General features: G+C 52.5%; 1 protein-coding gene across 3 annotated transcripts in view; it reads right to left on the bottom strand.

Annotated features, from left to right (window-relative positions):
- Positions 1-12,737, bottom strand: part of KANSL1 (KAT8 regulatory NSL complex subunit 1) — a gene marked incomplete at its 5' end in the record, with an annotated part of 66,921 nt that overhangs the window by 14,745 nt on the left and 39,439 nt on the right. For 2 of the 3 annotated variants that reach the window (XM_084275726.1, XM_084275728.1), the window contains 2 exons: positions 2,495-2,599; positions 7,254-7,395. In XM_084275726.1, coding sequence (XP_084131852.1) covers positions 2,495-2,599; positions 7,254-7,395 — 247 coding nt within the window. The remainder of the gene's footprint in view (positions 1-2,494; positions 2,600-7,253; positions 7,396-12,737) is intronic. The other variant, XM_084275727.1, reaches the window with a different exon arrangement.

The raw sequence follows: 12,737 nt of genomic DNA, 5'->3' as shown, positions 1-12,737 counted from the left end.
CCCTCTGCAAAGCCCTTCCCACCCCGGCTGGCAGGATTAGCTCCTCCTAGGGATTATCAGCCCTATCCCACCTATCAACCCAGCACGTATCCTGACGCCTAAGGACACGTATCCTGCATTCATGCTGGCCAAGGGAGGTCGCCATGAGCAGATGAGATCCCAAGAGGAGCTGGGGATGACAGGGGATGGATTCCTCCCCTTACTCTGCACTGTGGACCTGTCTCTTACTCTGCACCTTGAGGGGAGAAGCAAAAACCAAACCCAAAGCCCAGTTTAAGGAGTCCAAAGAGTGCTGAAAGGACAAACACCTCTCCAGGAGAGGCCCAAGAAACACCACCCTTCCAGCAAGTGTCCTAATGCAACAGGAATGGTCTCTGGGCTAATCTCTGGCTCGGAGCAAATCAAGGCTCTGACTCAACACCCCACCCTTATGAGCAAGTCAGATTAAGCACAAGCCCTCCAGCAGCAGCAGGGTGTAGAAGCTGGGTGCCTGCAGGCAGCGGTTCTGGTGGCCAACCCCTCCAGCACCACTGCAGAGACTCTGCTTGCAACACGGAGCGTTCGCCCACCAGCAGCCACAGTGGAGGGGGAATACCAGGTCCTGTTTCAGGAGGAGTTACTCTCTGAGATGGAAAGAGCACGGGTGTGTGAGTAACATCTGAAGGGGCCAAGTAGGACCCTGCAGCCTGTTTGATACCGAAGATGATGATGTCTGCTGCTCTCGGTATCTGTTTGTGTCACTGTTACCTCCCAGAGAGGTGGGTTCTCCATCAGGCACTGCAGGAGTAACAGTCCCCATCTGAAGAGCTGACACCCAAGTGAGGGGGATGAGGAAATGAATGAACACTGTGGCAGGGAGATGGCTGTGGGCAGCGCTGGCCTAGCGAGCGTTGTCTTTTCCATGCCTCAGAAACCCACAGGCATTTTCTATTCTGCACGTGGAGAGATGCTGTCTGAGACAACCTGGAGAAGGACAACGTTCTGGTTTTGTAAATAGATGGAAAATGTCTTCAGCATGTAGGGACCAAGTGAGGTTGGACACCCTCCTTCCCCCTGCAGATTCCCAGGTTGAAATACACTGGTGGGTCAGATAAACATCCTGATTTGAACAGACAGGGAAGAAAATATTCTTCCCATCACTGTTAGATTCGGTCATTTCTCTCTGTTATCAGCCTGCTATTCACAGATTAGCTCCCAAACAACAGCCAATCCATCAGTGCAGGAGGATGCTCTTTCTGAGGCGGACGGGCGCACGCTGTCACCACGCTGCTTTATTGTTCTCCGAGTGCTCGCTGGGTTAACGCAGAAAAGCAGAGGGGCCACAAGACAGACAGACATCAGGGCTCCAAACCAGACACTGCGTAATGCTTGTGATTCAGTCACGCTCCACGGCAGCCCCTGGCATCCTGGCCCCCCAGCCTCCCGTCGCTGCTCTCAGCTGAAGCACCATCCACTACTCCAGTCGTGAGCAAAACCTGTTCCTCGTACCAAATGACAGGGCAGAGTTTGGGGCTCAGCCCCCCTGCTGACTGAAGCCTCAAATTCCAAACACCTCTCAAAGCCAGTGTCAAGCAGGGAGATGTTTTACCACATCACTTGTAATAACCCCTCTGCGGTCCGGAATGAATCGAAAATTTCACACGATTTCAGACTATCAGCCAGTATCAGGAAAACTCTGCCAAAGTCTGGCCAGCAACAGGAAAAACCACTCCAAGAACAATTTTACAGCCACTTCTAGTTATGTTTTTTTATCTGTACCAACCACACTGAACGCTGGGCTGTGACACTCCAGCACTCCCAGCGCAGCGAAGCTCCGTTTCGCCCCAAACGCAGCACTAGGACAGAAAAGCAGGAGAGCTGCAGCCTGGTAACCAGAGTTTGAGCCACGTAGGGACCACTCTTCTCTGAGTACTACACCACAACTTCCAAATCCTCCATTTTAATACGTCAACACATCCCACAGGATCAAAAGTAATCACAGCCAGGCTGAACAGAACGATCAAGCCTTCAGCCTGTGCCCTACATTTCTGCATTAAATAATAAATACCTGGCACTCTGCATCATTTCCAGAGCATCTCCCTGAAATCATTAGTTCCCTTTCCGAGGGGTAACACTCAGGCAGATATTAATAGCCACATCATTAGAAGCCTTTGCTAATTGTGCTGCTCTCAGTTTGAGGTACTTTTTTTCTTTGCTAGAGGGAAAGGATTAGTTGGGATTTTTAAGCTTCACAAAATGCTAATGCATATTACAAAGGTGCCCCCAGGAACTGTTCTAAAAGGTGTTTAAATCCTGGTGTTTATTAACCCAAAATAACCCGGGAGGTGGCGACAGCCCAGCAGATGAGCCATTCCCACGTGAAGCCCCAGAGATGCTTCTGCAGGAGTCCAGTCCCATGGCAGAACCAGGGCTCGAGCATCTCTCTCCTCTGCAGCTTAAAGGCTTTCACCAGCGGGGAGTGTCTGCACCAGTCGCTCCTGCTGCTGGCACTTACCAGCCGGTCAGCCCCGGGCTCCAGCTTAACTTCAGCACTAACGGGACGGGACGCATCATCTACTGCAGGATCAGGGGGTGATGCTTCACCAAGAACTATCAGCCCCTGGAAGAGAGGGAACAGAATTAACTGCGGGTCCTTTGCTCAGAGCAGGGGAACTGCACACCCACCGTCCCCCAAGAGCTGCAGCCGCTCACAACAAGGCTTGCAACCAGACACGATGCCAAACCCATCTCCTGCTGCCTGCACCTTCCCAGCATAGAGCTGAACTGGGAGCCAGGGGGGAAGGACCACGGATGGAGCCGATCACCAGCCTTCAGCCCATTAACAGCAGCCGGTCAGCTCCCTCTGTGCCGAAAAGCTGCCTTCCCCTGCTCCCGCAGGCGAGGCGGCTCAGCGAGCTGCATGCCAGCCAAACCAAAGGGAACATTCTGCTGCAGCACAGAGCAGGAAGCCACTGCTTTCATCATCCAGAGTGGAACTCGCCACCACAGCCAAGCAAACAGCTCTGAGCCGGTGCCAACAATCTACAGGCAAACTCGTCACCCCGAGCAGGTTTCTTTTCAAAGACCTGATACTCCCACAGAATTCAGTAAGGAAAGAAAAACACTGATAAACAAGCCAGTGCCATAAACCTAGTGGGACAAAGAATGGTAGCAGAGCACTGCTTTATCAGGCCTCACATACGTTGTCCTGTTTATGTTCTACTCAAGTGCAGCTTGCTCCAAGGCAGGCTGCTTTCTCTCTGAACACCACAGAGTAAAACCATATTCTAATGATGCCTATTCTGAGCTATACTGTAACAATACAGGCCAAAGTGTGCAAGGGATGAGAACCTACAGGCTGTGACCATGGTCCAGGACCAAGACAAGCCAGAACAAGTTTGTGATCAGTCACACGGGGAGTTACGGAGAGGGCTGCTCAGATTAAAAACAGGCAGATCAGTCATCTGAGAACTATTTCAGAGGCTGCATGGTGTGTCACAAACAAGCGAGCCTGGAGGGGAACCTGGACACGTTATCTGGAGAGAGCAGAGCGCTGCAAAGCTTCCCTCAAAGCCCACAGAGTCAAATCTTACATCCACCTGTGTGTCAGCAGCTGATGCTGTGCACGTGGCTGATCTTACCCCTGCACACAACACGCACGCGGTGACTTTCCACAGACGGTGGCAGCCCAAAGTTCAGGGATACTTTATTTAAGCAGAGCTGTCCTCAGCCTCTGACCAGCCCTGAGGAAGTGACGATTTCCCACATTTTTGTGACATCCCAGAAGGATGCTCAGTGGGTGAGACAGGCTGGACACACATAGCTACCGCTCTGCTCTTCCTCTACTCGGGAAAGATCCCCCTCCAAAAGCAACCCACCACGTGTTGCTCTTGCTCCTAGAAACATCCCCAGGCAGGCTTTGGCAACAGTGGGTCATCTCCAGATCTCAGGTGTAGGAGATGGTGGACAACGGGAGAAGCTGGGACCAAATGCAGCATTAGAGCCAAGGAAGCGGCTTTGGTTTGACACTCCAGAAGAGCCTTGGGCTTCTCATCTGCTCAGTGCAGGATGGGGAAGCACAGGCATCCAGAACAGAAAGAGCCACCCAGGGCTTCTGCCTTCAGTTTAAAGGAAGAGGATGGAGGGAGCAGCTCCATGCCTCAGGAAGGAGCCGTCATTAACTCTGTAATGCTGTGAGGATCTGTTTAGAAGTGCCCCTTGACTGGAGGCTTAGAGGCCATGCTTAACACAGCCTTGCCCATGACCGTCACACACTTGGTTTTCATGTCCTGGCAGAGACAGGTCCCTGCCCAAACCCACCGTGCACCTGGTCCTCTCCCAGCCTCTGTGCACCCACAGACCCACAGGCTGGACAGCATCTCAGGGCTCCTGCTCTCAAAGGAAAAAGGAAGGTCCCCTCCAATATTCCTGGGCAAGTTTGCTGCTTCTTTACTCCCATTTTTGTCACTGATTATGGTATTTATGAGAAGTCAATAGTACAGGTCTCAGAGATGGATACAGAGATACATCCTGGGTGTCCTGCATCTCGCAATAGTCAGCAGCTTCTGCCAGGGACTAACGGGTGAGGAAAAGGACTGACACACAGGAAGACACATCACCAGCATCTCTTATCACACCCCGAGCCTACATACCACTACAGACAAAGGGAACTCATGGAGAGCTGCAAATTCCTCCAGCAAGAGGCTCCTCCTGACTTCCATCCCACCCTTCCCATCACGTGTTTGTCTTGACTCAGCAGCTCTGACCAGAGCACAGCCCCAGCTCCAACCAGAGCTCTGACCAGAGCACAGCCCTCCCCGTGGAAAACACTGCACACATTGGACCAAAGGCTCGAAGGGAACGCAGCCAACACATCTCAGCTGGTCTGGGAGCAAGCTGAGCCTGGGTCTGCAGAGACGACGGGCAAACCAGCCCACCAAGCAGCTCCTGTCACTGTATTTCAAGCGAGTCTGGCACTGCACACAATTCCTTCATCTTAATTTACCTCTGAGATGAAACTTCTAAGAGACACAGAAAGACAGAGGGGGGGAAAACCACTGTCTGTTCCTTTCCAAACAGAGAGCATCTGCCACCCACACACAGGGAGGTGCAAAGACTCTGCAGGGGTGTGGGGGGGATGTGGCTCAGTGCTGGTCCCATCTCAAAAAGCCCAACAAAGCACTTGTGAGAAGAAACAAAACCACCTTATTACCTTCATGACCATCCAGCCCCTTAAATTAACTGCAGGCACTCTTCACAACCAACACACAACCCAAGGCACAAGAGCCCCCTATACTGAGGTGCCAGAAAACATAATACTTTGCAACTAACTTTGAGCACGTGCTCAGGATTTGTTGTTCTCCACATCTCACCAGCTCCATCTGAGCTGATCCAAAGGTGCTGAACACACAACTGCAGCTGAGACACCCAGGCAGCAGGACACCTCCCAACAGAAGGGTATCTCCCAGTGCCTGGTCCTTCTCTTGCTTTGATCTGACAAAGCAATGCATCCTTCTTGAAGGGAACACTGGGATGGAAACCTTAATGTCAGAAGGTGATTAAACAAGGACTAAAAAAGAATAGCAACCTTGAATTCCTGCAGTGACCACTTTTAAACCTCCACGTGTTTTAGGCCAGGTGAGTTGGAGCGATGTGGAGAGGAAAAACAAGGTGCCTACAAACTCCTTGTACCATCTGAAGCCAAACCCACCTCAAGGAGCCTGGTGCTACTGAAACACACACCCGTTTCTCCAGTCTCCTCCACCCATCCCGAGCTGCTTCTGTGGATCACACTCCGGGTTCTGCACTCATGGGAACAGAACACGTTCCACAGGGCATCTTTGAGCCAGTGACACCACGCTGGGCACAGGCAGAGATCTCCACCAAGTCCTATCAGGAAGATGGGGTATTTGAATCCTGCTCCTTGGTTCGGGCAGACCAGCTGCTGCCAAAGCCTCAGCCTCTGAACCCTCCTGCCCCTCTCAGTGGAGTGCTTTATCTGCAATTCACCTGTCGGGTTGTGGCAGTTGAGGAGCTTTTGTTTGAGCAAATCAAAGGAGATGAGGTGACATCCTGTTTTCCGAACCCTCAGATGTACTTTTCAACTCCAGCACAACACCGTGATGCTCTCCTTTCAGACCCAGAGACTGCACCCTCAGGAAAAAACACAAGGGATGCTTGTAGCCACTATCAGGCCGTTCTCAGAGTCTGTCAAGCTGTCATCATCTGGTGAGAGCACTGAACCTTCCACCTCACTAAATGAGCTTTCTCATTTCTTCCATTACTTAACTTTTTAGCATAGAAGTGTTTAGCTATTTTATATTTGATACTTAGAAACCATCTTGCATGACTGGCTGTCTTAGGACAGCAGGAAGATGGTTCTTTCTGAAGCTGGTTCATTAATCCCACATCCAGTCCCTTCCTGGAAGCCTCTCTCTAATCTCAGGAATGTGCTCTGATCAGCAAGCCAGCTCTTCCACCTGGCATTTACAGTCCTCACTCACTCAATGAGCTTGTTTTCCTACATAGCTGCATAAAAGTCCAGCCTCCCTGCCCAGGCTGGGCTTTCTCCCCCCCAGTCTTGGGAAGAGCAGGGTGCTGGGCTCTGAATTCCTGAGGCTCTGTGAATCGATGTGATACCATGTGCCTTCTTGCCACAGACTCCAGACATTCCTCCCTCCAAGGCCTGACATTTAGCCGTGCATGCCTGAACAAGTCTGGATAACAATTCCTTCCTCATCCCTCCTCTGCTCCCCCTCATTCTCCCATCATCTGAGAGCCAGTCTGGAAAAACAATTCCAGACAGAGGAAGGTCAGCACCTAGAAAAAGGCTTTTTGGTTTTTTTATGCTGCAGCCTGTGCTGTGTGATAGCACCTGAAGCAAACTTCCACCAGTCCCCTCCCTCCCCCAGTGAGTCCCTTGCTAAGTTGTTCCTCATCCCCATCTTCAGCTACTCCCAAAGAACAAAGGGTCAAACAAGGGGGAAGAGCAACACCCACCCAAAAGCAGTTTGTTCAGTACCCCAAGACTGACTTTAAAGGAAGGTATTTGGCTCTCTTCACCTTACCATATTGAACCAGGGGGAAGAATGACGCTCAGCTCATGCCAAACAGCATTACAATGAGTCACAACTGCACAATACGCTTCTGGAGAGATGCAGGGGACAGGGGGAAGCTTCAGACCTTGCACACACACTCTCCACTGCATCAGGAGAGAGCCATGTGGAGGCAGACGAAGCACAATCACATGCATCCAGTGCAGTCCTGGTCCTCACCTTGTTGGCTCTGATCTGCTTGTAAATGTCCGTTTGCTGCCGGATTCGGTACTCCAGGTCCGAGACGTGGGCTTGGAGCCAATTCCAGCGGCTGACGATGGCTGCACGGTCTGCTGCCCATCTCCACTCTGCCCTTCGCCTCCTGCAAAAACAGGGAGGGGATGGGGGGGATTATTTTGAGTGTGATTTTAATTATACAGTCTACAAAAAAACCCCTAGCAGAACCGACACACAGACCAAAAGCCACACACTGAACAGTGTGACTGACACCATCCAGCCACTGCTAGTAACTACCACCCCCAGTGCAGCCGTGCTACAGAGCCAGTATTAACAGAGCAGTAGTAACACAACCTCTGGTACCCAGTGACTGAAGCCCTGCCTAGGCAAGTGTTAAGATTTTATCCCACGCTTAGCTGATCCAGCAGCTCCAGTCCTACCTGGCCACATCTGCCAGACCCACTTTTCCCAAGTCTTGGAGAAAATAAACACCATGTGCCCTCCCTTCCTTGACACAGCCTCCTTTAAAAACAATAAATCTCTGTCTTCAGCCACAAAACCTGCCTGAGCACCAGCACATACCACAATTAAAGCTCAGTGGCTTGTTTCACACCACACCATCACTGGTTGTGAGGGTAACGGCTGTTTGGAGACGAGCAGGACAGCTTGCACAAGGTGCTCTCCTGCAGCAAGGTCTTGCAAAGGACATCAGGAATATAAAGTTCATTTCTGGATCTGATGGTTCGACTGAGCAGACAAAGCAGCCAGGAGAAAACATCACAACTACCAAGTGAGTGGTACCTGCTGATCTCTGGGCTCAGAGGGAACCCGCACACTTTGCAGCTCTCAGCTGATTTCCTACCTTCCCTTTCTCTGCTGCCAGCACCAGGAATGGCTCCATGGGGCCACGAAGATGCTTTCCCTAGTGCAGGGATCGGGTTCCAGGAACCCCCTCGCTCTGCCCCATCACTCTCCAGGGCAGAAAGGAACACAAAGACAGCAAGGGCTGTATGAACCCACAGCTCCACTCTCCCACGTTGAAAGCCAGGATATTAAGAGAAGATACCCCAAGCATCCCGATTCCAGGGGTATCAAGGCCACGCAGAACAGAAGAAAACCGCAACGTGGAGCAGCAACAGCATCAGCAGGAAGCGCAGGCACAAACCCAGCGCTGCTGCACAAAGCCTCTGTCACATCTGGATGCCTGGCAAATAAACTAATCACAAAATACCCCTCATCCCACCCCCCATCACAGTTCTGAACCCAGTGGGAACACCCAGGGCAGGGGAGCCACAGCAACGACCAGGTTTTGCTTTCCAAATCCAAGTGTTCTGCCGAGCTCAACCCTTTCCAATGTGAAACCAGCCACCACAGCAAAAGCAGCACGTGGCCGTGAGATTTACTCCTGCACTACAGCAGCACCAGGTCCTTCAGAAGAAAACCCACTCCTCTGATGTGTCTGCCCTTACCTGGGTGTACCAGCACCACATGCACTCACCTTCTGTTTAAAAAGCACCAAGGGTGTTGTTACAGGTTCCGAGTCACTAATGAAACACCCTGGAAAGGAGGAGTCGGTTCTGTTGAACTCTGAGTGAAACCCGTGAGTTCACAAGGTGACACGTTCTCTGTACTGCTGCTGGACCTCCCACCTGCGTGGGCAACGGCGTGTCAAGTGCCAAAGGACACAGGGACCGATTTCCACCACGATGGACCACTGCATCCGCTGCCTACCATCCTCCCAGACCGCTCCAGGACCATTTTCAAAGCATTTTTAGAAGGTTAAGTCCTTCTCTCTGGAATATTTCCCCATGTGAAGTTGCCTGCTATGTTGGTATTTATTGTGGATGGATGCCACAGCAAGGTAAGACCGTAACCTTCCATCAGGGACACTGAGGACACAGCCAGCACAGCCTGTGAGAAGGCGGTCAGTGCAGTCGAGCACCTGGGCTGGGTTACGGTCTGACCTGCTCTGCCAGCAAAGCAGAGTGGCCACAGGGTTAATCTGGTTTACAATGGGCTGTGCAGCTGCCAGCACTACCCCAGCACCACCCCACTGCCCAGCTCTAATCCCCACCTCCAGCCCAGTCACTCTTTACGCTGCTCCAAGGATAAAGCCTTGCAAACTTTACTGGTACCTTCTCCCCCCATGGCATCTCCAGTCCTGAGCTGCCTCCCATGACACTGGAGGGTAGAGAAGTGGTGTTTGGGAAGCAAATCTCCCTGACCTCACCAAGACGTTGCTCTGAGCATCACCAGGAAAGCACCACTGCTCTGGCTGAGCACCCACAAGACCGACAGTGTTTCCATGTCGTAGCTTCCCCCAAGACCTTCCAGAACACATCACCTCTCTGCCAGCCAAGTGTCAGTGAAGTTCTACTGTACCCTCGCTTCAGAAGCAAAGAACAAATTGACTTTTATAGCTTAAACCCAGGCAAGACCTCTGCAGCAGCTGTACTGGCATTTATGGCACTTCAGCATCCGAAGACACCACTGAGTATCCAGATCCCGAGCCAGTCCAGGGCTGGTAACGCCGCATCAGGAATTGGTATTAGGAATACCAAAAGCTGCTGAGCTGAGGTGTCTCCAAGCTGCCAGCTCCTCTGCTTGCTCTGCAAGGTTAGAGAGCACCTCTGCCTGCGGGAGCAGCACCAGCCTTTCCTGCTGGAAACACCTCCTCTTGCTCCCATTACACAGAAATTAAGCGTAAGAGCCACCTGACGCCCATCCAGGTTCCCAGGTGACAGGGCAGAGGAAGCAGCAGCAGACCCAGCTCTTCACCTTAAAAATCAGGACACATCCTACCCAAGAGAAACCCACTGGATTTAAACCAAGAATAGGCAGAAAGTGCAACACGCTAACACACACTTCATCCTCCAACACCCTGCGGCACAGGAGGAGGAGGGGAAGGCACACAGTGATGGCTCAGCCACACTTTCCAAAACAGCACCAAGCGCAGCGTGGTCTCTATATTTAGAGTTCGGCCCTTTTCAGAGCCTGTGCAGCTACACCCTTCGCTGCAGCGGGCTGTCAGCAACATGTATGTGCTTTCCTCGTGTAGATCTGCTCCTGGATAACAAGCTCTGCAGCTTCTTTAGCTTTAATCTCTAGACAAGTACTTTGCAAGCAGAGTTATTTTCACAATGAGCACTAGAAAGTGGCGACCGGGCACAAACCGGCACCTCGAGGCGCTGCAGCCACCTGAAACATCAGCCAGACACCCCACTCTGGGTAGGGGGGAAACCCACTTCCTTTCTTTCTAAGCATTAGGGACTTTAACACAGTAATTAATAAGAGAGTCCACTGCACTTGCCCGAAACGGGGTCTGGATTAAGCTGGAGACGGCGACTGGACAGACGGCCAGATGGCTGCTGAGCGCAGCGGGGCTGCACAGCTTGTCTTGTGCTTCGAGAGGCAAAGCTGGCATGGGGAGGGATGTGAGCAGCAGCAAAGCAGTCAAATCCTGCATCCTCCAAGGGACACCACTCACTGTGCTGCTGCCCGGGTGTGCTCTGTGCAAGCGCCCGCACAGAACAGGCGATGGAGGGTGGCACAGGGCAGCTGGGACAGGAGGGTGGCACAGGGCAGCTGGGACGGGAGGGTGGCACAGGGCAGCTGGGATGGGAGGGTGGCACAGGGCAGCTGGGACAGGAGGGTGGCACAGGGCAGCTGGGACAGGAGGGTGGCACAGGGCAGCTGGGACAGGAGGGTGCCCTTGCAGCACAGAAGATGATTTAGGAGCTTCATCCTTTTAAAAAAACAATGTCCCTCAAATCCTGCCCTTTGTGTCTGTGGTCTCAAACGGGCGCTGACAGCTCCTGCCCCATGGTGCTGGGCTCCCAGGCATGCTGTACTGTGCCCGGCTCTCCAGGAGAAACACACAGCCTTTGGCAAACTGCAGAAGAAACTTTATGGACACGATCAATTCTCAGAGGTAAAGCACAAAGAACAGAGGTTTGTTTAATCTGACTGCAGAAGGGCAGGGGGAATAAATCCCACGAGGCATCAGCTAAGTCCTTGGGACAGGCTCCAGCACACCCCTAAGTAAAAAGCCAGGTAATTTTGGTTGAGATCAGTTATCCTGAACAGCAAAGTCAACTGCAGAGAAGAAAACGCATCAGCCAGGTTCCTGCCAGGCAGCAGCATCCCCGTTTCAGAGGCAGAGGAGCCAACGGGATCGAAAGGTGACAGGGAGTAAAGCAGCCACGTGCTCCACTCACACACACAGTCCTCACACCATCACCATGTATCTCTGTGTCACCCCCCCAAAAGCAACTTCTTCAGTTGCTCTCCTGATCTCTGATCGTGCCTCACTAAAGGAGGAAGAGATCTGCAGCCCATTCCCCTGCTATCTTCCAGCTTGCTCCTGCCCCATCTATTCCTCACGTATCCTCAGACCACGGAGCTGTCACACCTTTTACCAGAGCAGCACAAAGCCCGATGGGTGGGTGGAGCAGGAGTTAAGCTCTGCCAGACACACTTGCATGACAACTCCAAGGGAGGATGAGAAAACCCCACGAGCGCTGGAGAACAATCTCATTAGCTGATCACAACAGTTCTGCCAAAGTGAACAATTTGTTCAGCTGAACAGCCGCCCCCACCCCCGGCCAGCGCCGTCAGCCCCCGAAGGGCTCTTCCCAGCACAGCCTGTGCTCGGCACTGAGCTGCAGCTACTTCAAACCTCAACCTGCTTCATTCACTCCCCTGTTCAGAGAAGCCCAAGACCTCCAGAGGCTGGAGTAAAGAGTTATTTCCATCGCTCCCTGGCTGAAAAACCCCCGCTGCTGGGGGAAAGGTTGTGAGCACGACTCCGAAGGCGTTTTGCTGCTGAGAAGGGCTAAGCAAGGATGCCAGGCTCCTGCCCAAGAGCTTGGGCAGCCCTGGCCGGCAGCCAGCGACCCCAGGGCCAGGCACAATCTGCATTCTAGTAACGCAGATCACAACTGCCCTCCTTTCTGAGGAGGAACCACCCAAACCACACCACCGCCACAGCGTGCAATGCTCTGCCTGCAGAGCCTCCATCGCTGGGATCAGGACATGGAAGGTTTGTTTTGGCACCTCGAGTTTGTTTCTATTAAAGAGAAAAAAGAAGAGAAGAAAAAAAATTGGCACAGGCTGTGAAGAGATGCCTGGACTCCGGTGCTGGAATCACGGCGGGACGAGCCTGTGGCAAAGGCACTCAGCAGAATCCAAACTCCCATTACTCCAGCTGCAGAACTGGTGTCTCAGCCCACTGCTCAGCACTGGAACAGGGCTGAGGGTCCCTGCAGCCCCTCACCAGGTGATGCTCCACACTGGAGTTATGTTCTTGCCTTCTCCCTCCTCTCTGCTGCAGACAAATCCTCTGTCCCAGGCCACACTCTCACGGCAGTTTTTCTGCCCCCCAAACATCCCCAAATCCCTTCCCAGAGGAAGGGAAGCGCAGCCCAAGGATCCATGAAAACCCTTGGACAGGTACAAAACTCCATCCACAACCAGACCCACAAATGG

Source organism: Gallinula chloropus (genome assembly GCF_964237585.1).
Source record: "Gallinula chloropus genome assembly, chromosome: 26".
Lineage (NCBI taxonomy): Eukaryota > Metazoa > Chordata > Aves > Gruiformes > Rallidae > Gallinula > Gallinula chloropus.
This window is presented reverse-complemented; position numbering and strand designations above follow the sequence as displayed.